Source organism: Stigmatopora nigra, chromosome 16 (genome assembly GCF_051989575.1).
Source record: "Stigmatopora nigra isolate UIUO_SnigA chromosome 16, RoL_Snig_1.1, whole genome shotgun sequence".
Lineage (NCBI taxonomy): Eukaryota > Metazoa > Chordata > Actinopteri > Syngnathiformes > Syngnathidae > Stigmatopora > Stigmatopora nigra.
In genome coordinates this window covers 3,324,816-3,351,989 of record NC_135523.1, presented here as the reverse complement: position 1 = coordinate 3,351,989, position 27,174 = coordinate 3,324,816, and the positions used below count along the sequence as shown (strand labels likewise).

The 27,174-nt window shown below is 39.8% G+C and overlaps 3 protein-coding genes across 4 annotated transcripts in view; 2 read left to right on the top strand and 1 right to left on the bottom strand.

Moving 5' to 3' along the window:
• dlgap1b (discs, large (Drosophila) homolog-associated protein 1b) overlaps positions 1 to 9,126 on the top strand; it is a 67,755-nt gene extending 58,629 nt beyond the window's left edge. The window contains exons 12-18 of one of the 2 annotated variants that reach the window (XR_013329175.1): positions 1,929 to 2,281; positions 2,356 to 2,435; positions 5,534 to 5,955; positions 7,002 to 7,093; positions 7,746 to 7,898; positions 8,255 to 8,382; positions 8,461 to 8,602. Coding sequence is in view for 1 of the 2 variants with exons in the window: in XM_077736001.1 (XP_077592127.1) it covers positions 1,929 to 2,281; positions 2,356 to 2,435; positions 5,534 to 5,955; positions 7,002 to 7,093; positions 7,746 to 7,898; positions 8,461 to 8,676 (1,316 nt within the window). In the remaining variant the exon portion in view is untranslated. Of the gene's footprint in view, positions 1 to 1,928; positions 2,282 to 2,355; positions 2,436 to 5,533; positions 5,956 to 7,001; positions 7,094 to 7,745; positions 7,899 to 8,254; positions 8,383 to 8,460 lie in introns of both variants that reach the window. The other variant, XM_077736001.1, reaches the window with a different exon arrangement.
• A 2,918-nt stretch (positions 9,127 to 12,044) lies between these two features.
• Positions 12,045 to 17,252, bottom strand: tgif1 (TGFB-induced factor homeobox 1). The gene is made up of 3 exons (XM_077736490.1): positions 16,934 to 17,252; positions 14,865 to 15,097; positions 12,045 to 13,311 (listed from the first exon to the last, which is right to left on the bottom strand). The coding sequence occupies exons 1-3, from the start codon at positions 16,947 to 16,949 to the stop codon at positions 12,700 to 12,702; spliced, it is 861 nt and encodes a 286-aa protein (XP_077592616.1). The 5' UTR covers positions 16,950 to 17,252; the 3' UTR covers positions 12,045 to 12,699.
• Positions 17,253 to 19,181: 1,929 nt separating this feature from the next.
• On the top strand, positions 19,182 to 20,817 carry otud1 (OTU deubiquitinase 1). Its single transcript, XM_077736104.1, has one exon. It carries the CDS (start codon positions 19,449 to 19,451, stop codon positions 20,484 to 20,486), a length of 1,038 nt encoding a protein of 345 aa, XP_077592230.1. The 5' UTR covers positions 19,182 to 19,448; the 3' UTR covers positions 20,487 to 20,817.
• Positions 20,818 to 27,174: the final 6,357 nt, after the last annotated feature.

Here is a 27,174-nt window from a genome sequence, read left to right as displayed (position 1 = left end):
TAATGTTGTATAACATTTGTACTTTTTATTTTACAATTTTTGGTTTGTGCGACTTATACTCAGGTGAAACGTAAAGTACGTAAAATATGGTAGTCCGCACACAGACATTTTTAATTGATAATATTTGAATATGTTACTGTAACTATAATTTTTTAGGACTCATTTATCATTACCCAGAAATAAGCCAATTTTGAATAGAGAAACATTTTTAAATCTTTTGAATGAATAATAAATAAAATCAATGACATAAATCAAGTTTAAATACAAATAATACTTTTTCTAAAGAGTTTTGGAATTAAAATCATTAAAAAACAAATACTCAACTTATACTTTAAATAAAATAAGCAGTTATAGTCATCACAAACAGGGGTTTAAATACAAGTATATGCATTACTGCACCTTAAATATATTTTGTATTAAATAAGTACTTGATTAAGTATCAATCATGAAAACTTTAAAAGTGAAACACAATAGAATGTTTAAATCTAAACTAATTGTAATTTCATATTCATATTTGATTTCATTTTTTACATGCATGACCCTTGTTAAAAATTCAAATTCATCCCATTGACTATCCCTCACATTCCCTGTTCAGTTCATCTCCTTTTAACTTTAACCCAAAGAAAAACAGCTGGAAATGACTTCTCCGTCCATGGCTGCAGGATAAATACTCCAATTCGTCTAAAAAGCCCAAGCGGCTGTTTGAGCAAGTCAAGCATCTCTCATCTGCTTTGCGGCTGTTATTTTCGGAGCGCTGATGTCACCGTGCCAGCGTTTGAAGATCGGCTCGGGTGTCCGTTCACTGACTGGCGGGGCGGAGGATGATGTCAGCCTCTCGGTTGACCTCTCCAGAGAGAGAGAAACGCGGCGGACGCTCTGACGGTTTTGGCTTTGGGTGTGGTTGAAGGCTGTGTGCCCGCAGTAGCTTGTTTATATCCCAGAATCTCGCCATGCTGTTTTGAGGGTGCCGTAGTGCACTAAAATTACGATTTCATCCATTGTTTACTTGCAAAATGGTTTGATTTGACAATACTTTGACGTTAAGGACGATACGTTGGAAAGTAGTGAGTGCTGGGGAATGTTTGAGTGGCCTCATTGTAGTAAATGCTTTAAGTGTAATCCGAACTGTTTTTCGTTGGCTGTTTGGATGGATTCCGTTTTTGGCCGCTGGTGAATTCAGTCATCTAGATCAGTAGGTCAAGAAGCTCACGCTCTAATCTTGTTAAAGCGTTGACATTTCTTCAAGTCCGTCCTAATCTGTTGCTCTTTTGGACTGCCGTGGAAGTACTACACTTACTACACTTACTGTCATGCAATACTGTTTTGTGCTATTTCGACGTCCTAGGCCATATTTGTCAAAGTAGCGGCCCAGGGGGCCAAATCTGATCCACCAAATCATTTTGTGTGGGCCGGGAAAGTAAATCATGAGAGTTTTAGATCTATAAAAAAAACAGAATATTCAGGGGTTTTACCCTATTGAAAAAAAATCTGAATATTATATCTAAAAATATCATACAAACATTTTGAAGCCACTCAGACAAAATGTAGTTTTATGTCATTAAAAAACCATTAAAAAATACTCTACTTTTGAAAAATAATGGTCCTGTACTTGAATTGTCTTTTTCTGAAACATGAATTTCTAAAACAACTACAATAATATTAATATACTAATACTACTTTTTAGCTCTAAGCAAAGAAGTATCATGTTATTTTCCAATTATTTGTATTTCAGCTTTAAAAAACTGCACATTGAATTCCTAATAATAAAAATGCTGTCTTATATAAATGAATTAGTGTTAATTTCCAGATATTCCAACAATTCTTTGTCATTTTGGGCATTATACCTCCTTCAAAGCAAATACTTTGACTTATTTCTTGTTGTATTACCCCCTAATTCACCCCCTTTTTGTCTCCACCTTATACCATAGTCTCATCATGCATCACCACCTACAAAAAGACCCCACCACCAGTCCCCCCCAGAAGCACCCCATCCAAACCCTTCATCTCCATCACGGCACAGAGCAGCACCGAATCGGCCCAAGACGCCTACATGGACGGAGGCGGCTCGGGTCCACGTAAAGGCATCGGCTCCCAACCTGGTTTATCCAACTCCACCGAGAGCATCGACAGTATGAAGGCCCTGACGGCCGCCATCGAAGCGGCCAACGCGCAGGTGCACGGACCGGCCAGTCAACACGTTAGCGACAGCGCCGTCGTCCCCGCCGTCGACGGAAAAGCGCAAAGGGAAGCTCTTCGGAAGTGCCTCTCCATCGGCATTCAGGTGGTCGTCGAACCCTTCGATTGACACCAATTTGACTGAGTGGTGGTTCTGATGGCTGATTGGTTCCCCCACAGGTGGAGCCGGAGGAGGAGGGGCCATCGCAAGAGCTGTCCAAGTTCCATTCTATAGGAATTCAGGTGGAAGATGAGCGCTGGTGAGTCAAAAGACAACAATAGACAAAGACAAGTGAAATATGAGTGGCTTGTGAAATGCTTTTTTTTACCAACATTTATTGAGTCATGGCACTTATTTTAAAGCAAAAAGCTTTCCCTACCGGAAACAAATATAGTACTGATTGCCCATTCTCTCCATATTAGTCACCTAGTGTTTACTTTTAATTTAAAGTACTCCCATTTTTCCCCTTTTACAATGCCAATGTATTTTTAGTAAATAATCAAACATCTATTTTAACTTTTTGCCCGCTGTGTTTATCCCCCAAAAATAAACTGCCAACTAAAACAAAATAATAATAATATAGACTTAAAATTAGTATAAAATGTTCATTTTTCTTCATTTTTTTTTAGTAAATTGTCACATCTCTTTTAACTTTTTCCTTAGTGTGTTTATCCCCCAAATATAAACTGGTCAATTATATATATATTTTTTAACTAATATGGATTTAAAAATAAATATACAATTTCCTTTTCATTTTGTCAATTGAAAGCATCCTTTTAGATAAATAAAAACATTTAAAAAATACTTTATGAGATTTAACACACAAAACACAGTACTTAAGATGAGAATATCTACTTTCTCTCAATTTTATTAGTTTATTACAAATATAAACTTCTTAAAGAAATGACATACAACTAAAATGATAAAAGTACACACGCAGACCATGTTTTTGGTCAATTTTAAGTCCAAACAATGAACAGTTGTCACTTAAAATGATAATCAATAATCAAGTCAATATTATATTACTATTATCCCCCAAAAACAAAAACACCTCAAAAACCTAAATTAAAATCCTGCCAAATTAATTCCACACACCCATTTAAATAAAAAAACGATAGCTACCATCCCTCCCTTTCAAAACCTATTGGACGTTTAATCCCATCTAAGGCAGCAAAAGAGTTAACAGTCAAAAGAACAGGAAGACAGAGCAGGGTTTGTTGTGTCCAGTGTTCGGCAGCTGTCTCCGTTGGCTGATGCTTGGCGTCACAGTGACCCCACACACACCCGCACTTTTTTTTTTGGTGTTCCTCAAGCAGGGGGCCCCCAAAGTGACAGCTGGGCCCAGAGGATGCGCTGAAGCTAGCGGGAAGGTAGAAATACAGGGGGGGAGGGTGTTTGACAGCCATCTGTTGCGGCAGTCATTGTGATTCGAGACACTTTTTTGGGAGGGGCGGGGCGCCCTTTGGGGGCTGTTTCGGTTTCACGGGGTTTGAGTAGTTGTGCGCTTGAAAAGAAGCAGCCGAGTGTGCTTCATGGGCTTACAAGTCAGCTACTGCGGGGATGCTTGCTTTCACTGGCTTGCATGCAGATTTAGAATGTTTTTTTAACCCGAATAATACACGCTACTAGATTGGCAAAATGTACTTTTTTAGTTTGGTGGATTCCTGTGGATGTACTCAAGTAAAAGTGGAAGTAGTTGTACAAGCATTGATTTTAAGTAGGAACGGAAACTTGTTTTTCAGACAATAATATTTACATCAAAACTCCTTTCACTTGGGTCTACAAAAATGTACTTTGTTTTCTTATTCTTTAAATTTAATTGATTTTTTTAATGAGCAAAATAATTTGGAGGTCATTGCTAATAGAAAAAAATGAACTGCCAATATAATTGCCCATTAATATTACTGCAAAACATTATATTATTTATAAAACAAATGTAAGATTTCATAGTTATTAGTTGATATAGTTTGTAGTAAAAACATACATACTTTAAATCATAGTTTTAGAATTTTTTTTAAAATAGACAGTATATTCTGGTGCTTTTGTTTAGTTTTTTAGTTTCAGAAGTCTCAAAATGAAAGTAAAAGTTCAATGCCACCATGACTCAACAGTTTACTTGACAAAAAACAAAACATAATGGAATTCAAATAATAACAGCATGATTTATATTGAAATTTTGACATCTTGTCGCACTTTTATCGTCCTCCCCAATTTGGCATCTTGTCTTTTCCCCTCCATGTCCATGTACAACAATTGCAGGTCACACTTTCACCTTGTTATTTGAACTAGAATCAAGTAAGCAGGGAGTGGAAACAATCATTAAACAAACACCCCTTCGCTTCTCTTTTTCGTCCTTGTTTGTGCTCAAGTTGGACTTTTTAACAGTTTGTATGCAAATCATCCCGGTCAAGTCAATCTCAGACTTTCCGTGTCGCTCTTATGTCATGGAAAAACTGTTCCCCTGTGCTTTGCTATCTACTCGATAAGCTCTCCCCATGTCTGCTTTCAAGTGTTTGGCCTTGCCCGCCGTCTCGGCCCCCCGCAGGAAGTCGTTAGCTGGGCCGATACGGAGCGGCTGAGGTCATTATGACTGAACACCTGCTCGGAGGAGTTATTCTTTAACCGTGCCGCATACATGCGCTTGAACTCAAACTCCCTTGCGCTGTTTCGTGCAATGGGGGAGATGAATGAGGGAGGAAGCCGTGAATGAGGGGCTTTACGGGGGAGTACTCGTCTGGAGATGAGGTGGACCTCACTCTTATGTGTGTGGGTGGGTTAAGAAGCCTGTCAGGAAAGTACATTTCTCACTCTTACCGTATTTTCATGACTATAAGGCGCACCGCATTATAAGTTTAGTTTAGAGTCTTGATGGATGTGGGGAAAAAAACTGTCCTTAAGCATATTTGTCCGTACTTTGTGAGACTTATAGTGTCTGCCAGAGGGCAGCACCTGGAACAGGTTGTAACCAGGGTGGTATGGGTCCCTGACAATGTTCCTGGCTCTGTTGAGGTAACGATGGATGGCAAAAATCTTCTGGAAAGTGCATAGTTTACATATTTTCTTGCTTTTTGCCACCCAGAGAAAACAGGGATTGAACCCAATTCATTTACTGTGAAATGAGCAAAATGTTAAAGATTTTTATGTTAAAAAAGAATGCCTTTTAATCCAATGTATTCATTTATTAATTATGCTATTGCTTTGGGAATATTCATCTGAATGCACATATTATATTTAAATCCAAGTTAAATGGTGCCATACTTTTAAAAACAGACATATATTGTATTATTATTGGGTCTTATTAGTATTAACAAAAAATAATAATAAAAAATGGTTTTCTTACCCATTTTTTTTCCACAGTCAACGCCGCATGACCCGCTCCAACAGCGTAACCACCGCCGTCCAGGCCGACCTGGACGACCAATCGGACGGTCCACGGCTCCCCCCGCCACGCCACTGCGCCACCATGCCACGCCAGCACTCTCGCGACTCCGGCTCCGGCACCTCCACGGTTCGCATCCAAGGCTCGGGCAACCACTACCACGCCTGCGCCGGGGACGACTACGGCGAGGGGGGTTTCGACCCGTCCATCCTGCCGCCTCCCGACCCGTGGATGGACAGCGCGGTCGACCCCGACGTGACGACGGAAGTCGTGGGCCGCTCGGTGTGCCCAAGAGACGGGCGCTGGTTCCTCAATCTGCTGGAGGCCGAGACGGATCGCATGCAAGGGTGGTGTCGTCAGATGGAGAAGGACCAGACGGACAACCAGCTGTCCGATGACAGTGAGTCACATTTACAGTACGTTTGTTTTTTTTATGGGAAAGGAAAAACAGATTTTTGGAAACAAAGAACAACTTCACAAGTTGACAAATTGCCCATTTATGTGTCACAACACTATGTGAATAATGGCTGTTGAAATGATTGAGTGATTGGACGCCCTTGCTGGGGATAGACGTGCAATCCATTTCAATGAATATTTTATATTTGAATGAAAGCATTGGAATGCATTGGAGATAGTAAATGATCATCTGAAATTATAGTAAATATTACTTCAAATTGTGACAATAGTTCAACTTTACTTAAATTTGCTCATATTTCAATGAAGGGAGTTAAATGCATTAAAAATACTAAATAATCATCTGTAATAATAGTAAATAATCATCAATTACTCTAAATTAAGAATGTATTTAACTTAAATTTGATCACATTTGAATTAAGCCATTTTAATGCATTGAAATTACAAAAAAAACAATACTAATAACCAAATTACTCTAAATTATGAAAATATTTTGAACCTTTACATATATTATTTCACCCAAAAAGCTAATTTCACTCTAAAAAAAATCCCCATTTTTAAAATATACTGTTACCAAACAATATTTGTTTTTCTTTGACCCACACCAAAAAAGAAAATAGATTATCACCAGCACAGGTTTAATTGATATGCAAAAAAAAAACAAAAATCTACGCTTTCCCAATGCATCTCCATCCCAATAGGTTGCCTACCCATATACAGTCACTCCCATCCTAAAAACTCCCAAATCCTGAACAAAAATAAATCTGAACCCCATCCACCTTGAAACAAAACCCCATTTAATGCCACCAATCCTTAGAAAGTCACCCCTGAACATCAACATGACATCATCGGCAGTATTCAGATGCGGAACAACATTTCCAGTCATGATGTCACCTCCTTGCTACTGTCATGCTGCTGGTGCTTCACTAATGCCTTCTCCCTCCCGCTGCAGCAACATGCCTGCAGTGTGCGCGGGGTGCCGTGAGTAATTGCGTGTTATGCGTGCGCGTGCACGTGTATGTGTGTCTGCAGTCCTGGGCAAGATCCGCAGTGCAGTGGGGAGCGCCCAGCTGCTCATGTCCCAGAAGTTCCAGCAATTCCGGGAGCTGTGTGAGGAGAATTTGGTATGTGGCTTCATCCTCTGCACGCTCACTCACCTCCCGTCCTCGCTGACGTCATCCTGCACAAATCACCCCGATGGCGCTCATTGAATATGCGTGCGGGTAGCGTGCGTCCGTGTGAGACGTCCCAGGCAAAGTGACGCCGATGCCAAGGCGCTCGCCAACGGCGATATGGAATAAACGCCATTAGAAATGCACAATATAGGATAAAAATAGAGATCCAGAGATGTCAAACACTGCAAATTTGCATCATTCACAATGCCAGGTTTGGCCAAACTACCAAATTAAGCATTTTTTTAAATCAAAAATAAAATCAAGCAATGTTTTTTATCAGGAATTCACATGAAAACATTTTTTTTTATTTTTAGAAAATCTTTTATATATTTCTAGATTTTGCAATATTGATTTTTGACCTTAAAACACAGAAAAAATTGATTAAAAAAATAACAATTATTGATTTAAAGGGGGGAATCAGGAAATATAAAATAATCAATAATCTTCATTTTAATGTGAGGCTAAAACAGCGAGTCTGCACGCCAGATTTACTTTCCCGGGCCACACAAAATGATGCAGCAGGCCATATTTAGACCCCATGCCACCACTTTGACACTAGTATTTCCCTGTACAAATGATTGTAATGTTTTGTGTCATTTAGAACCCCGACGCCAACCCACGGCCCGTCTCGCAAGACCTGGCGGGCTTCTGGGACATGCTGCAGCTGTCCATTGAAAACATCAGTCTGAAGTTTGACGAGTTGCACCAGCTCAAAGCTAACAACTGGAAGCCTCTGACGCCTCTGGAGATCCAGGTTCCCAATTTACATCAAACTTATCATTTTTTTATCATTTGGGAATGTCTAAATACTGCAAAACTGCATATTACCTCCTATTGCTGTTTAATGCATTAAACATAATCATATCGAAAACTCCTTAAGATATGATATCGCTCCTTTTTCATTTTTTTTGTCCAATTATGTTTTGTCTTGTCAACTGTGAGATGCAATTTTGAATTGATTTAACTCAAAATAACATCAATATAGCATTTAAATTTTGTCTAAATCAATATTTGACCTCCTTTCTGAACCCAACCAACATTTCAATTGCTTCTTACTTTACTTTGCATGCCTTTTAATTTCTATTTTGCTGTCTTTTGTCTTATCGACAGTGAGCCACCATTTTGGAGAGCCTGCCCATCTCCAATTACACTTTTAATTTTTTTAAACTTCACAAATGGCTGCCTGCGACCACCATAACAACACAAACATTCACTGCATGTGCTCTCCCCAAAAAGAGGTTATTTGTTGCCCTATCAAATTTCCATTTATAACTGCCATGATGACTTAAATCATTTTTATTCTACCACCTGTCCAGGAGAGACGCGTCCCCCCACCCGTGCCAAAGAGGTCCCAGAAGGGCCACGCCCCGCTGGCGAGGGACCGCTCGCTGGAGAGCTCCGAGCGGCAGCGTGTGGAGGCCCGCAAACGGCTGCTGGCCGCCAAGCGCGCCGCCTCGGTGCGCCAGAGTTCCGCCACGGAGAGCGCCGACAGTATCGAGATTTACATCCCCGAGGCGCAGACGCGACTATGAAACGCAATGAAGTATGTTTGAAAAATTGTAGATTTCGATTAGCCAGTTAATTTCCTGCAAACAACACTCTACTTTCAGCTTTGATGTAGCACCCACACTTTCTTTAATCCGTCTCCATACATACATAAATCGCATATATCACACTTCATAATACTTTTATAGATTGAGTGGTACCTCTACTTACAAAAGCGGTTTGGTAACTTGGATTTTTTGTAAGTAGTCATGCACTTTATATGTAAATTCTCGAATTCGTTCCACAATCTTTGATATTCTACAAACTAAACCATTTTAAAATGATTAAAGTGTGTACATTTTGTAGCAAAGATGTGAGAAACACATTAAAAAGATAACATTATTCATTAAGTCATTAAAATGAAATACAAAAACATGCAAAAACGTCAAGACAAACATTTGGCATAAGACAAAATATATGTAAACACACAACTTAACTTCAAACTTAACTTTCTTGGGGTCCAAAATTGTAAATTAGGAATAAAGTCACTTTAAGGACAATTAAAAAACTTATCTACCTATCAATTCAATTTCAAAATTGTGTATTTACGTTTTGTTTAGTATTTACGTTTTGCAACTTCAATTTCGTTCGTATGTTGGAACTAAATATCTCGCTAAGGTGATTTTTATTTAATAAGTAGAGGTACCATTTTTTTTTTTTGGAATAACAATCCCCAAAGTAACTTTATTTAGCCTTTTAATGAGGCTCAACATTGTAGCGTAATGACAGACTTCAAAATGAAAGTGCCCTGAGTTGGATTGGGGCCCACAATCGTGCATTTGTGAGACAAAATTAGTCTTTCACAGTGATTGACAGCTTACGTTTTGACTGCACAGGTGTGCAGCTTTTCCAAAAAAAATAAGAAAGTAAAAAAAAAAGGGAAAGAATGCCAGATTTCTTTTTTTATCAACAAAGGCCATCTTGTCTATGGTGTGTGTAAGTATATTTGTAGGAATCTCACACATTAATGAAGATGTTTAGACTAAAATTATGGTATGTGTTAATGACAAATTCATTATTTTAATCAACAATTCCTGATAAAACTTTAGGTACACCTGCACAAACTCAAGAAATTCCAAAAATAACTTAAAATTATTTAATCATTTGTATTAAAATACTTTCTATGTATAATATATTAGCTCATATCCATTTTTTCCAAGTATTTTTTTGGTATTGCGTGGGTGTACCTAATATTGTGACATCAAACTAACCTTGTCACATTTAAATAAGTTCTTTTAAAACATGAAGGACTTATTTTCAAGAAACTGCTTGTATATTTTTTATATATCAGTTAGTACTATGTATATGAACAGTATTACAACTTTTTATTTTCCTCCGCACTGTGCTAACCTCTACTGAAGTTCATTTAAAATATATATTTAATATTTGTTTTTATATTTTCTTCTCCTTCTCACTGTGTGATCAAGGTTTTCTAATATTTTTTTTGTATTTTGTAAACATTTATTTATTTTAGTAGTGAATCGTTTACCGGAAAACTGACTTTCGAAGCTCTGGACTATTTTTTCCGCATTTTTTTTTCCTTTTCACGCCTTAATTTTTGACAGTCGAGCTCTGAGGAGGACATTTTTTTTGCGTTTTTGCGTGTAAGAGAGCTCGCTTAGTTTAAAAGACCTGAAACGTTTGGACCGGACGTTTGGTCGCCCAGATGTTTGGTCTCCCGGACGTTTGGTCGCCCAGGTGAATATAATTTTGAGATCTGGTTTCAACAGTAGATATTTAAATATTAAACTCTCTCTCATGAATATAATTTTGAGAGCTGGTTTCAACAGTAAACTGTCATGCTGTCAAACGTCTGGCGACCAAACGTCTGGACGACCAAACGTCCCGGCTACCAAACGTCCAAGTACCATTTAGACTGACCTGCTCGTATTTTTTTGTGCCATTGGACTTAAAAGTGACAAAATTTGCCTGCTAATCACTTGCCCCTTTCACATTGCTCGCACTCTGTTTCAAAGGGGCTCCTGATTGGCTAACGTTTACGGGAAATCACGTCTTAGGACGCCGTTGTAACTTTTATTTTTTTATCGATTCAATTATGTGCGTCAAGTCCCCGGAAAAGGACACTTTGTTCATAATCACAATAATAACATATCAACTCCTGGTGTAGCAGGGAGTTAGTGATGTAGTTTAATTGTATATAAATGAATGTTTTACCCTTATGTAAATTGAAAATGAAATCAAGATAAGCCTACGGAGCAGCAGCATTTTTTTTTTGTAATGAATGTTGCTACGTGTTCAATGGATGTGATGGGGGTGGGGGGGGGGACACGTGTGCGAGCATTAAAAAGGAAACCTTGTGGCCATTCCTCTGCTCTTTTCGCATGTGTTTTCTATCGGGCTGTAATCGAGGAGGGAAAAAGGCGGTGCCCCGTAATTACGTTTACTTTGAAAGTTGTGGCCGAGAGAAATGTCAGCCAGTACTAACATAAAAAAAAAAATGGGACAAAAATTGTAAAAATATCTTAACAGGGAATTTTCAGAGGTTACTCTCACTTTGTCCTGTCATACTCTAATCTTTCCTATCTTCCCCTTCCTTTATTATGAGTTAACTAGCAAGTTAAGATGTTTATATAGTTATTCCTGGTCCTTTTTTTTCAGTCTGTCCCTTTAAAACTTGCAATTATATCCCTTTTAAATCCTTCTTCTGTCCAATTGCAATATTTTTCCTTATTAAAACTGGGCCAGTATTAAAAGGCATGACCAGTTGGGCATTTAAAAGTATTAAAAAATAATAATAATAAGTGATGGATGCACCAATTTACATTGCATTTCTTTTTGGCAGATGTTTTCAGAACCATTTCCATTCCTCTTTAGGTAAGTGGTAACTTTATATAAATTTACATTTCTATGGTGGAGGGATACTTATTTTTTTTAAAGGGTGCTTGTTAACACATTTACTCCAATGGACTATGATAGACATCCAATTAATTTGAACTAAGATGAAGTTATCATATTTCCCTGCCCTTGACAGCTTCAAACGTCCAATCTAATTTGACTGGACACCCGCCAAAGCAGATTGGACGTCTTCCAGAATCAGTAACATCCGACATATGTCAAATCCAGCCTAAAAAAGTGACAGTTTTTATCGAGTATTCCCCCAAAAAATCCAAATCAAGTAAATCCTTGGTAGAACTTGACTCATTCATGAATGAACGTGTCTTTGCAAGCAGACAAATCCTATTGAGAAGCTTTGAAATAGAACAGCTGTCAAGGCCAGACAGGAAACGGCCTTACACGGCGTCCGCGGCATTGCTTAATACCCCGCTGGCACGACGGGTGTTAATTTATGCGGGATTATGCTAATTATCCGACACAGCACAAGCACGCAAGGGCGTATAGAAAAGAAAAAAAACAGAAGTTTATTTTTGAATCCCGCATGACCTCTCGCTCGCCACAAACATTGCACAGTATGAAAAGAAATCACATCAGAGGGCGTCATGTCATCACATTAAAACTATACACGTGGTCCTATTGTACATGAATGCTTCTTTCCGGGCTGCCTTTGTCCATAGAAAGTAAAAAAAAAAAAAGAAAAACAGCGTCAAGAAACGTGTAGTGTGTCACTGGCCCAACCTGCTACATATTTCATCTGGAATATGTCCCTTATGTGGGCAATAAAGGATTAAAAACAATGAAAAATAACATTTTTAAAAACCGCTAAATGACAAACTATAGTGTAACATTAACTACAGTAGTGAATACGTCGATGCCAAAAGGGTAAAAAAACAAAAACAAAATAAAAAAATAGTTAAGACACTGAGATCCATCTGGACCTGAAATGTGATTGGATGACAGTCATAAGACAGGTAGCGTTTGTCCCCAATTTTTTGGTCCCAGGGGTGCAAATAAGATATGAAGAAACCATTTAGAGCCAAGGCACCGTGATGTACTCTGTTGTTATTGTTTTTTTCCCAAAACAAAAACAATTTGATTGGTTTTTAGAAAAGATAGAAATGAGGAAGGGTCTTGTTCATCAGTTCATAGATTTTTTAGGACACCAATTGTTTAGCTTGGAGCTCCATTTCAGCAGCCCTCTTCAGGGCCACATCCACCAGAAGTTGGAAGCCACTGAAGTCCTGTGTGAGGTCTGGCGGAGTGGGTGGAGGGGTGTTGAAGAGCCCACTGCGGGGGCTCAAGTTTCCCTCTAGGATGGTTGTGGTAGCACCGGTAGGGAGGTGGGATCCCGCCCCTTTATCCAGACACCTGAGAAGGGCCTGTGCCGCCTGCAACCGTTCGCTCGCCTTGTCAAAGTTCGGCGGAGACGGGTGCAGGGCGGTAGGGCTGGCGACAGTGGTGTGACAGATGACAGAAGGTCGAGTGGGTAGAGTACCCGACGTGGGGGAGGTGCAGGTGGGAGAGGTCGCCGTGGAAGTGGGTGAAACCGCCTTGCGTAGGACGCCAGGGGCGGCAGGCTCGAAGCAGGAAGGGTGCAGGACCCGTTTATCGTAGTCGTCGTGTTTGGGCGACTGGGAGCTGTCGGAGAAGCTGTCGGCTGTCTTGCCGCATTTTCTGGAGATGGTGAACTGGTTGGGGTCTTTGCCGTCTTTCCGTAACATTTCAGGGAGGAGTCGTCGTCGGGCGTTGATGAACCAATTGCAGACCTGGGGAAAAATGGGGAGGTGATGTTAGTTTGTGGAATTGTCAGGAATTTTTCAGTGATATCAACAACAATTATTGGGCAGAAGAACTAGTATCTGATTTTCCAGGTATGAGTTGGAGTCTTTTTTTGACAAAAAACATATGTCACTAGAATTTAAGAAACCAAAGGAACCCAATCCTTAGTTGGCCACAAATGGTTATCCCGCCACACACCAATACACTTCCCTGTTTTTATGTACAGGGAAAAACAAGCCTCCCCCGAAAGGTTTGGTGAACAACATGTTCCCACAACAAGGCCAACAAGACCTTACATAAAAGCAAATCAAGGGCCAAAATACCACTATAACCTTCCCAGTTTACAATCAGCAAGTCACTGGTAACATTCCCATCAATCGTTTTGCAGGAACAAAAGCAGTCTTGATGTCAACAACTTTCCTCCACAACCAATGGCAACCTGCATTGACAACTTACGAGGAGATCAGAAACAAGCAACTTTTGGAAACAAAAAACGAGCAAATTTTGGAAAAACATTCCCAAAAAACAAGCAACTTCTGTAAAAACATTCCCAGAAAATAAGCAACTATTGGAAAAAATATTCCCAGAAAAACCAGCTACTTTTGGAAAAACATTCCCCAAAAATGAGCAACTTTTGGAAAAAAAATGAGCAACTTAATTCAAAATTTACCAAGATATATTTAAGACTGAGACCAAAAACGTATTCCTTGTCAAGTGAAGTCCAAGACCAGACCAGCACCAGTCTCAGGTGGAGAAGATGTACTAGTAGCCAATGTTGACAGGTCTCCTGACCAACCAATCGCCAATGACGCCTGGCTTCAGCTGTGGTCGAGATTCATTAGTCTTTCCACAGCAACTATTGAGATGCAAAATAACCCTCAGTCAACCTTTCCCCCAATCAAATAACCCAACAACAACCCAACTCCTAAAACATGACAATTCCTCCAATAACCTCTCGCCAATCTCATCAACAACAAAAAACAAATTCAAGAAAACCAGCATTTTTCATGTATCTCTTCCCATTACCACCTCTTGAGCAATGTAGCCTTGGCATGTTCTCTAACAGCTTATTTTGCTGACTGATACACTTTTTCCTTTTTCCGTTGATCTCTCTCTTTCTCTCTCTCTCTCTGTTGTAATCAAAGCTAGCAACAACATAAAAAAATCTAGCAATAAAACGCTGGTCGCCATAGCAGCAATCGGAGGTCAACCACCTTGTTTTCTTTGGTCCCGCGGGCTAGTCGTAACTGGCTGCAGCTATGTAAATGACTCTGCATTGTTCCCAGACAGCTGGGATGGGAACGGCTGCAGGGAGGGAAATTCCTCAGCGTTCACTTACGCACTATACTACCCTCTGACTCCTCCCCCCTCCTCACACACTGCAGAGTTGCGCCACAAAAGCAGACGACCTCCAATGCAGTAAAGTGTCATGTTTTGACAGGAAGTGATTCAGCCCACATTTCCTCCCCCCCTACTTGGATTGCAGCCTTTGTGAATGTGCATGTGTATGTGTATATGTGTGTGTGTATTTTGTGTATACCTGCAGTGTAGAAAGCTGAGTCTGTTTCGAGAGTAGTGCCTTCTCTTGCTCCGAGGGGTATGCGTTGTAGCGGTGTTCGTATAGCCAGTCCCTGAGAATCTGCACCGATTCTTTGGGCAGATTACCGCGTCGTTTTCGTTTACCGCCGCCACCTCCGCCGCTGGATGATAGGTCCAGGGGGGTGTCGACGCCATCGTCGTCGTCCGTTTCGCTTCCCGACAGCATCATCAGACCTTAGTAGAGAAAGAGAGATGGAGGTTGTTGTTTTTTAGCTGTCAGGTTATCCAGTGTGATTCATCCTTGGAGCCAGGAAATGTGTGACAAAGGCAAAAGGCAGCAGGACGTCACAAAATGTGTCTTTCCACCATAAAAGCCGTGCAACTCGCAAACTTCTGTGAGTCAGGATGACCACATTGGACTTAAAGTCACACAAAACGTGGCAAGGATGTCTGAGTATTCAGCCAGTTTCATTTTAGAAGAAATTTTAGCTTTAAAATAGGCAAATTCCAACTTGTCAACACATCAGAAAGCATGTCAATGTTTCAAAATGGGCCTCAGAAGATGAAATGCAACAATTTAACTCAGTGTCAAGTGAGTCAGTATCAATCCAAAGATATTATGCCAAAAAACAAAGGTTTGCTTGTAGTAAACTTGAGTTGGGAGTTTCAGTGAATATCTTAAAGCCTTTTCTTCCATGGTTGTTTAGTAATTCATGCATTAACTATAGCATGACATATGTCAAATCCATTTTGATTGGCAGCGGATGATCTCAGTGTCACTAAAACAAAAACAGTCACTGTCAGTCCATCTAGTTCAATTGAATTGGTCGTCTATCACTGTTAATGCCTGATTGTGTTAACATATTATTATTGTTGTAAAAAAAAAGTCACAATGCATATTTTTTTATATCATGTTTGCCCTTTTTGAAAAATATTAGGGCAACTATTTTTTTAACTTTCTCAAGCCTCAAAGTACTGTTAATAATATATGAATGACCTATGTATTACTTTTTATTCAAAAAGAAAATAATTTCCACTCTGAAAAAAATGACATTTTATTAGACGTTTGACAGATGTGGGTCACGTCAGCCATATTGTAGTTCGTTAAAAAGGTGCATTAATGGGCATCATGTTTTTAATAGACTCCTGTCCACGTCAGTTAACCTTTTTACGTAACTGAAAGTTAGAGATGAATGAAAATGGGGGAGATATTTAAGACAAATAACATCCATAGAGGGAAACTGAGCAGGCTGTAACTCTAGTGGGAAAAGTGTGGAGCAGCCAACAGGATGAGGTAATTACGTGGGCTGGGGAGATGATGGTGGTAGTGGAGGAGGGGAGACCTGTTGCAAATCAGCGTCTCCAGACTAAACAAAAGAATCTGGAGCTGCTTGGCTTTCTTTGTACTCCTTACGAGAAAAACTTCTAAACTCCCCCTCCCTAGTTAAAAAGAAAAACCCAAACTAAAACAAAGAATAGTCAGTAAACACACCAAAACTCTATTTCACACATTGCCCGTAAACGTTCCACGACTTAAAACTTGCGTTCTTTTGTGTGTGCGCGACACGCGGTGAACAAACTTCCAACAATGAGGTCAGCTCCCAAAACACTCTTTCGACCGGATCCGAGACACAATCAAACAAAAACGAGCATCGCAAATACATCAATTATCATCCGTTTAAGTAATTTAACAATCGTATAATCTAAAATCAAAACAAAAGATAACTTTTCAAGCAAAACTCCGTTTGGAAATGTGGCGCACTCCCGCTCGGCATTCAAACTTCCCAACAAAGAGTAGCTTAACATACGCTAGGAAAAACGTTACTTTAAACCCTAAAATCGACGTTAAGCATTCAGCATCCTCCGATCTTCGATCAAGTAAATAATTCGAGCAGAATCGGGATCTAATGTAGATCTGCGTTGACGTTTCTCCAGCACATGGCACTCACTGAGCCCTCCTGTCATGTCTACACGGCAAACAATAGACCCCCAATTGAACAAACCGCTCCATAAATCCATATTTCCTTCCACCATAACCTCCAATAACAACATATCTACAACATATCCTACCTTTTTTCGTCTTCATTCCCTTTTCTGAATCAGATCTTGTGGAAAAAGAAGAAAAAAAACAAACAAACGCACGTCCCCTCGTTGTTTTTCTGCGGCTTTAACGCGTATCCCAAGAAATCTTATTCATAAAAAAAGGAATGAAAATGTATCCCGTTTTGGGGGGGGTCCGTGTCGTGTGCTAGTCCGTGGCGGAGGTAGGCAGGCTGTGTTGGGGGAGGAGGTGGTGGAGGAGGAGGTGGTGGTGGGGGGGTCACCTGAGATCTCTCTCTCTCTTTTTCTCTCTCTCTCTTTCTATGCGTGGTTTTTCCCGAGGTTTGACTGGGTTGTATTTGATGGGGGAATTGGGTGACAGCTATCTTTGACAGCTGCGTGACTCAACCCACGGAGGATCCTCCCTCCTTTTTCTCCCCCACCGCCCGCTGACATCAGCTCAGCCCCCTTCTCCGCTCCACTGACACACAAAAACAAACGTAAAAAAATATAGTATTTGTTTATTTTGTCTACAATCTCAGTACAAACCTCCTTTCAAAAGATCTGATTGGTTAGTACTGTCTTGGAAATGGTTATTTGGTGTGTGTGTTGATGTTTTGTGTTCAGTTGAGGTTTGGTGCAATCGTCAACATGTTTTTTAAAAAAAGAAAAGAAAAACAGTGGACGATCAATGCGTTCATTTGTATGCGATGCACAACCATGCGACAGCTGCTCTGAAAAAAATGGAAAAGTCCTCTAATGGGGAAATAGTGCTCTCTAGCTGGTAGTAGAGGTAGTACAAGAGGACTGCAGTGGTGCTGAGTAATTTGATGTTGTCACTTTTGGTATTATGCAAGTACTATAATGAGATGTAAAGTACACAGATAAATAATCAATAACAAATAATGAAGGAAATATCAATAATAATGAAAAATCCATTATTCATTAAAATAACCAATAAAAAATGATGAATAAATAAGTAATACATGAATAAGTAGTCAACATAATGTATACAATATTACACAGTTTGTATCAATTTGATTAAATTCAAGGTCAAATTAATATATGTAGTTTTTTCTTAATTAAATATTTCAGGTATTTGAATGAAAACCGTTATCAACAAAGTAGTAACTAACTAATGAAAATACTTTCCATATTCTTAATTAGCAAACTGAACATATTATAGTGCGAAATGTACTTTATAAAATGTTCTAACATAATACTGATCTTTTTCCCCCCATATGTTGCAGGGCGTGCACCCAAAGAAAAATAACCATTTCAGCACCATGGACAAGGTATGTCAGAAATTTTACCAAGTATGTCAATCCTTGCCTCAATATTTCAAAAGATAAATGGGTATTTCTTACCCAAACAATACAGTGTGGCCCAGATTGTAACAATGTATTTCTAATTTTGCGTAAGCCCATATACAGTAAGACCCTAGTTAACAATTTTTATCTCAACAAGATGTACCCCCCCCCCCCCCCCCCCCCCCATCGAACGGTATATAACTATTACCAAAACACGGATGACCTCACTCACGTATTATTGAAACAACGTGGTGCTATTTATATCGACATGGCGTCTGTTACGTGAGTCATTTTGGGACGCTGTGGTTTAAAAATGTCATGCATGTAATTAGACCAGTTAATACCCTGTAAAATCATCACTATGGTGACAACATCACAAAACACCTTTTTTAACAGGCCATGTAATTTTAGGACATATTATGTCTAAGTACTGTTTAATATCTGAGTACTGTTTAATATCTAAGTATTGTTTAATATCCAAGTACTGTTTAATATCCAAGTACTGTTTAATATCTAAGTACGGTTTAATATCTAAGTACTGTTTAATATCTAAGTAGTGTTTAATATCTAAGTAGTGTTTAATATCTAAGTACTCTTTAAGATCTAAGTACTCTTTAATATGTAAGTATTGTTTAATATGTAAGTATTGTTTAATATCTAAGTACTGTTTAATATCTAAGTACATTTGACTGGCGACCAAACGTCCAGTCACGGACATTTCAGATTCGGTTAAAATGGAAAATAACTGTGACAGTAGCAACTCAGTTTTTTCCCTTTATTTATTTAAAAATCCATACATAAATAAAATCCTTAAGGGCTTCACACATTATTTACATTAGATGTCAGTCATATAGTTTATTTGAAGAAAGGCACATCATTACAATATGCAAACATTGTCTTGTTTTGAAATAAATCCTACCGGAAACTAAACAACCTCCACCTCGTGTAGCTTGACAACTTCCCACAACTCGAAAGCGCTCGTCTTTCCAAAACTTGGGAGGAACCCCCATTGCGAGTGACGCCAGAGGGGAGCCGAAGAATTCAGTCGCGTCCCCCCCCACCACCTCCTCTTTGCTTATCGGGAAGCAGGGGGGCGGCGGCTAAAGGAAAAAAAAAAAAACTACCTCCGCAACTCTGTCCGCGTCCATGTCACTGACAAGCGTCGGTATTTTTAGCCGTGGCTGTCATCGCGCTGGGCCGGGGGCTGGCTCGCTATAAAAGACACGGTTTTCGACATGCAGCATTACAACAGCGCCTTAACGCACTACCCGAGATCGTCCAGCAAAGTTACTGTCACTCTCCCTGGAGGAACCATCAGCGAGCCACCACCAGCGGCGACTACTTCCGTAGACATGCCTGCCTTTTCTTGCTACGAAGCCGCCTCCCCAAGACAGAGGGCCGTGTACTTCACCTCCACTGCCGAGTTACTCGTACGCAGAGGCGATGGCGTGGAGAGGACCGTTCCCATCCAGATCACAAGGGTATCGAAGACCCCGTCCCATGGAGATGATGTAGAGGACTTGATCCACCAGTTTAGAGACATCCATGATGGATTTTACATGGAGGACTCCCCTGAAAGTATTTTTTCTGACGTCAGAATAGACGAGGAACCTCGTGAAGCTCCGCCCAAAGGTGAGGCGTGTCCCGCCCACTTTGAGCCGAGCGTCCAGGAGGAACAACGAAGTGATGACAAGCTAGCCCGCTACCTAGCTGAAGTGGAAACCCAAAACAAGTACCTACAGCAAAAGTGTAAATTCCGCTACCACATCATCCCGGATGGGAACTGCCTCTACCGAGCCGTGTGCAAAGCCACCTACGGAAACCAGGGGGCGCACGGGGAACTACGGGAACGCACAATCCACCACATCGCCGACCATTTGGAGCAATTTAACCCCGTAATCGAGGGCGACGTGGGCGAGTTCCTCATCAACGCGTCGCAGGAAGGAGCCTGGGCCGGGTACCCTGAACTCCTGGCCATGAGCCAGATGCTGGATGTTAACATACACCTGACCACTGGGGGCAGCGCTGAGAGCCCTACCGTGTCCACCATGGTGCACTTCTTAGGCCAGGAAGACGCGGCCAAGCCGGCAGTCTGGCTGAGCTGGCTCAGCAATGGACACTACGACGTCCTAACCGACACCCACATGGACAACCCGGAATATGACGACTGGTGTCGGAGCTCACAAATTCAAAGAAGGCGGGATGAGGAAATGGCAAAATCCATGGCGGCGTCTTTGTCCAAAATGTACATTGAGAATAATGGCGCAGTGTAAAGGCGAAGTGCCATGACGACGATTTGTTTTTTGTGCCTTTGAATGATGTATATTTTTATAAAATGACATTTAACCAAGTGCTGTGCACATTACTTGACTACTCTGCTTTTGTGGTTGTTATTATTCCAATATTTGGTGATTTCTGCTTTCTATTTATACCACTTGGCACTTCTTGGCAAAATAGCACTTAACCAAGTAAATACATGACCTTTCACATGAAATATCTTGACCCCAAGTACAGAAATATAGATTTGCTAAAGTGCTTTTGTAACAATAAATGAAATATTACAGTTAACAAGCTTTATTGTACATATACAATCATTGTATTACATATTTTTGTAATCAGTATGTCTAAAAATACAAATTATATAGTTGTGTGTATATATACTGCATTTGTAGGCCATTTTTGCAATACAACTTAGAAGAATGGATAAAAAAAATCTTGCCTGAGTACTTTTTTTTATATGAATGAGTTGATGTCTCAATTTTCAGTCTTGAAAAATATTATTATCCTTAAACGAGGGTTAAAAATGTTTTCAGGTGTTCTCTTAATACTTCTTCATATGAGTCAAATGGGTATTTATTTGCTGCTGATTTTTAATGAGGTTTGTAACGCTCTAAATGATGAGAAAACATTATTTTTGAATTATAAAAAGGTCGTGTACGCTTAAGAAGTTTATCAAGTTTTTATTGTAGTTGAAAACCTTAGAATTGTGTCTTTTTTAAATGCAATCTACAATTTTTGCATCAACAAAAGTGTCCTTATCTGTGACTCATCCATGTTTGACTGCTTGTTTGTCTCTGTGGAATGCTGGGAAGTGTTTTTTGGGTCAGACTGCCTGCCTGTCATGATTGAAGCTTTTGTCAATACTTACAACAGAGTTTAGCAAGCAGGGGTATTTTTAACCTCAATCAACAAACATGATTCCAGAAAAAAAAGTTCTCCCAAGTCTTTTGGCCTACTTTTAAATCATGCCACTCACAATTGGGCATTTGTAAAATGTTCTTAGCCGTGTTGTTACTATGTTTGGATATTTTGCTTAACCCACTTAGTGACTTGTTTTCAAAACAAATCCAGAAAAGCTCCATCTGATTTCAAAATACACTTAATTGTTGCAGAATGTCAATGAAAATCCCTTTTTATTATTTTTAAACCCATAAAATATGCCTTTATTCAATTAAAAGTGTTTTTTTTAAATGATAATTGACATTTTTGTCACCAGATTACTCGATATGTTTTAAGTCAGTGTGAAGCCTTAAATCATGCACTTTTTTCCTTCCACTAGAGGACATTGTTGCCCCCATTTACTTGATTTTTAGACCTCTTCCACCAATGCTTATTTACATTATGACCAACTTCATAGTAAATCTATTGCCCAAAGAAATGCTCTTATTTAAATCTACTGTTAACATTGCTGGAAGATAATTGCAATGTATTTCACTCAAAGATTGCAGTTGAAAAGCAGTTTCTATCATAGACATTGAATAAAACTGACCTGACAGACCAATTTTTAAACATAATCTGCTTTTATTTTAGCAGAATCGAGGAAAAATGCCCAAAAAAGGGAAGACCATCAATCATCATCATCTTGAGCAATATTTTTGTCATCCACGCAAGAGATGGAGAAACAAAAGGTAATACTTTATATACTATATTTTTGGGGTTGTTTTTTCTTACAGTTTTCCACAAAATAGATCAAATCTAATGTAATTGAATGTCAAAATATTGTACTGTTTTCAAGGGGAGTTAAAAACTAAAGTACTGAAACACATTTAACTTTATTAGACTTTTGAAAGGGAGTCAATTAAAAAAAAAACATTGTAGCAAGACTATAAAAATTATTCCTAAACCCAAATCACACACACCAAATCCTGAACTCTGATCATTTGTATCCACAGTGTAAGCGACGTCCCTCGGTGGAAAGGGGGCGTCCCGACTCAGTTGAGCCGGGATGTTGAACTTCACTCTGCGGACTCTTTAAAAAAAGAAAAAAAAGAGTCGAGCGAGTGAGAGCGGCAAGCAGCAGCCGCCGCCAGTGGAAAACATTGGCCATGTCGCGCCACCGCGTGCAGTTCGCGGACCTTCCCACCACCAACAATGACCACAGAGGAGGGGGCACAATTCACAGTAAGACCCATTTTTTTAATTAATCTTCCTAAGTGACCTTAATTGTAAGACATTCAAAAATTGCTATTAACGTGCCTTCAATCAAAATTAGTTTGAAAATGGATGTGGACTGCTTAGTTTTGATTTAATCATAATAATACTAAGTTATAAAGGTATTATGGTACACTGTATTTCTACTGGAAAGTTGAGGGTGGGTCGTTTTGCAGACTAGAGTGTATTTTTGTGTGTGTGTGATTTTATATTCAGTATATAATTAAGTCGTGTGCGCAGTATAGCAAGTAACAGGGATCTTCTCCACTCTATAAAGTTGAACTTTATAATGGCCAAACTTGATTTAACTTGCAGTTTTCAGTTTAATTTAGTGCCAAAGCTCTCAGCGTAATTAAATCATTCAAGTTTGGAAGCAGACCAGAAGTAAAGCCCCTTGCTCTGCTTTTTACTTTTTATTTTTTTTATTTTTTATGGAGGCGAGTCAGCACCGGTCGGTGCAAGAAGTGCATTCTGATTGGAAGTGGCAGTTGCCCTTTGCATGATCCCGCCAAGTTCCTTCTTGAGGTGTCTTCTCGTATTCGGATGACTCGATGACCGCTTTTGACGATATATATTCGATTTATAAATGGATTAAAAGCCCTGAATATTCCGTTTTTTATAGATCTAAAACAATATTTATTTTAGCTTTTTTTTAAATATATTTTTAGATTTTACAATATGATTTTTTGAACTAAAAACAGAAAAAAAATATTAGAAAATGACAATTATTGATTTAAAAGGGGGAAAATCAGGAAATTTAATATACATCTATACTCTTCATTTTAATTTGATCCTAAAATAGAAAGTCAGCACTCATTATTTACTTTCCCGGGCCATACAATATGATGCTGTGGACCAGATTTGGCCCCCGAGCCACCACGTGTGGTGTACGGCTTCCGCTCAACATATCGCCATAGGAATTTTGACCCCCTGTGTGTATTGAACTGTGAAAATGGTGCTCCCAGTACGCCCGTTTGTCCAGTCCAGACGTATTTGTAGATCAGCGGGTCCTCAAGAGTAAGACGCTCCTATTCTATTGGACCATTTGCTCACTCTGGGCGGAGCGCACGTTTTGCCATCAATCATTCTTGTGATCTTAACAGGAAGCCACTCCAAGAAGGGTTCCATTGCAAAAGTGGCTAGGCTGAGACAAATTAAGAGTATTTTAGTCTCTCAAAGCAAACCACCTGCTTGTCATTTTAGCCTTCATGTCCTCCTTGTAATATATTATTGTTCAAGCATGGTAAAAATATCAATTCAGAACTGTATTTATCTGTCCAAAGCATGTCTTTGAACTTTAGCCCTCATTTCTGTGGCTATCGGGATCTTGTTAGATTGGAGATTAGTCGAATTCAAAGATAAATAAAATTGTTCATCCGTGGATTTGGCAATATGGCTTTAACCACAGAATCTAGCAATGTTTACATATTGCCGGCATCTGGTATGACGTATATGGAACACATAGGATGTCATTTCTTGAACCCGTGAACTAGTACTGAGGGTGAAACTACTTCCCATGCCTGTCTAAAATGGCTAATGATGAATTTATGGTTTGTATTCAGGCATTTTGTCCAAGCATTTTCTCACATTTAGCACAACTCCACTTGATTTGCATCTCAATGACTTGTCTATGTCCACTTTGTCTCCTACCGACTGTACTATAGGTCAAATATTCCTCAATTGTTTATCCATACCTTGAGAAGAAAGCAAATGGACCCCTGAGATTTTAAACAGCTGTTTCCATGGTGGATTAAGTGCCTCTCTCTTAAGGGCTCTTAAGTTCCCCTTCTCATAAAGTGCAATGTTTCACCAGTACTCCATAGCTCGCCTTCTCTTGTCTTCAGAGCAAACTGATGCTGTCATTTTTTTCCCTTCACTTTCAGATCAAAATAATGACCTCGAAGGGACTTTTTTTGCTTCGAAAATGCAATTCATGGTAAAACACCAGAACGTAAACATGCATAAGTATTTGTCAGAAATCTTAACCTATTCCTGAACATCTTTTTAATGACTGCCTTCTTCTTCATGGCAATCACGCCTTGTTTTTGCGGTTCGGAATCCAATATAATACACTACATAATCTAGGTGGAGGCTCCAAACCCGATTCGAGGACCACAGTTTTTCCAATGCGCTTTTCTTAATGGCTTCATATCCAGCAAAGAGTTCCCGACTGTAATTTTTTTGTGATGGTCCGCTTGAATCGCTTCCGGCTGCTTTGCCCAGTAAATTCAGTACAGTCGACAACCTCAAAATCCATCCATCCTTCATTTTTTGGAAGCATTACCCTGATACCAAGAAGAACCAGATGCTTTTTTGCCTCTTTTAGCCATGTTTATCCTCCCCTTCAAGCGTTATCCTCTAAGCCCTGTCCAGAAATTGATGAAACTCACCTGTTTGTCAGCAACAAGTGACACATTGGCGCCTACTGATACCTCCCCAGCACCCCCACCACAGCCTACTCGCCGCCGGGATCCGCAAAGGAGTAAACAAACTCTTCTATCAAGTTTACGGTCACCTCAAGACCGTGAGAATCCCAAGCGCTTTAATACGAAGACATCGAATGCACAAGTGATGGATGGCGAAGATTCCAAAAGCCTCCCCCCAAGCCGTCTTCTTGAAATACCCGAGCAGCTTTATCGGCAATTAGAGGCAACCTGGTTGCATTCTTCTTCTAACGGAGTACTCGTAACATTTTCAAAGTCTTTCCCAAATGAGCAATGGCGTCAGCTGGGGTGGCGTCCTGGTAATAATGGAGTGGCAGCAATTGCGTCTGAGGTTTTGTATTTAAGTGTTGATGTATTTTTGGGAGGTTTTGAGACAATTTTGCTTGTTTTGACTGGAGGATTTTTAGAATTTGATAAAGTTTGTTGGGTAAATAGATTTAACTGAATTTTTTTCTTTCGTTTTTGGAGTATGTTGCCATTTTTTTGGTAGAATCCAGTTTGGAAATCCTACATTTTGTCCAACAAGTGTCCCTTAAATGGATACCTGATACAAAGCCTTCCTTTGGCAGGTCATCAAATGGCACACAGTCGAGTTCCGTGCTCACCAACTGCGATTTTAATGACTTTCCGAATCAATCAAAAGATCTGGGTCGCTGCCACTGAGGTCAACTGGCAGGAACACAAACAAAAGAACTCCCGCGTCTGCGGTCCTCACTGTTTGACACGTGAACATGTCACTTGTTTTGACCCTCTTTTCCCCTGCTCGCTAGTCGTGTGCCATTTTGCTTTCACTCAATTTCATCTTCATTTGAAATAACATCGAAATAAATCCCTAAGTGAAGACACCACAAGTCCCTGAAGGCAAGTGTCATATCACCGTGAGGAAGCAAACTGATGTTGATAAGCGCCAAGAACATTACAGAATGTGTGGGAAAGTGAAAGAAAAATGCTGAGAAAGCTTTGTCTTTTCATGAGAAAAACACCTAGCAACCATTTGTACATTTCAAGTCAAGTGGACTTCTGTTTTTTCGGGGATAAAAGTACATACTGCCTCATCAGCAGTACGTTAAAAAGGGAGGAAACAAATTCCCTTTTTTTTCCAAAACTTTCTGCCAATGTTTGTAGGTCACGTTGGGCTAATCCACTTTGCTCTTGGGAAAGTCGGCTAATTAGCAGCATGCTGAAGGATCATCCTTCACTCCTGACTGTAATCTAAAGACAAAGACGCTCTTTAACCCTAAAAAGTTCAAATTGATCGGCGGCGGAAAAGTTGTTTTGGTGAATTTGGCAAATGAGAGCAACCAACTAGTCTCCCATTGTGTTTTTACACTCGGAATGGAAAGTTTTTGAGCCTCAACTCCATTCAGAGTCCATTCAAGATTAACCTCAGTGCTTGAAAAGTGCGGCCATTTTCATATCACGGGGAAAGTGGGTGCTCCGGACTGATAGAGGACCACCACACTTGGTCTTTGATGTTTGGAAGGAGGATCAGACCAGACAGTTTCGGGCTAAAGCTGCCATCAGAGTGGATTGAAGAAGCACCAGGACGGACCTTAAGCAGCGACACTCCGTTCTTCCTTCCCTTCCTTTCATGCTTTATCTCGTGGACTCCTCATCATTCTTCAATCAGACGACTTGGCACCTCAGGCTTCTGAAGTCATCCAGACCCAAAGATTTTTCATCGGCGCCTCAAGGTTGCAGTTAAGCACTGTGGTGTCCAACTCAAGGCTCGGAGCCCAGATCTGACCCACCAGCTATTTTTTTGCGGCCCATTTTTCTTGCTAAAATGAAACAAATAACATTATTTCGTTTTTGATGGACATCCATCTTTGTCATTGCTTGTCAATAAGTCCATTATGCCAGTCCTCGTCCAATCAGAAGTTCGATGTTTCCCATGGCAAACTCGCTCAGGCCCGGATAACAAAAAAACACACGTACACAAATCTGTGACGAGGTCAAAGGTCAGACAAGGGTTAGCCCCTTATGACCCTTGTTTTTTTTAAACGGAAGGTGAATTAGTAACGTGTATGACTCAAGTGCGGATATTTCATTTTTAAAGGATCAATACTCAACAACAAACCTGAGA

Excerpts from the sequence above, each read along its gene's own strand:
- tgif1 (XM_077736490.1), bottom strand. Across the intron at positions 13,312-14,864 it reads CTCAGCTTTCTACACTGCAG|GTCTGCAATTGGTTCATCAA; the intron begins GTATACACAAAA and ends ATTTTTCCCCAG.
- otud1 (XM_077736104.1), top strand. The coding sequence starts at position 19,449 with ATGCAGCATTACAACAGCGCCTTAACGCACTACCCGAGATCGTCCAGC.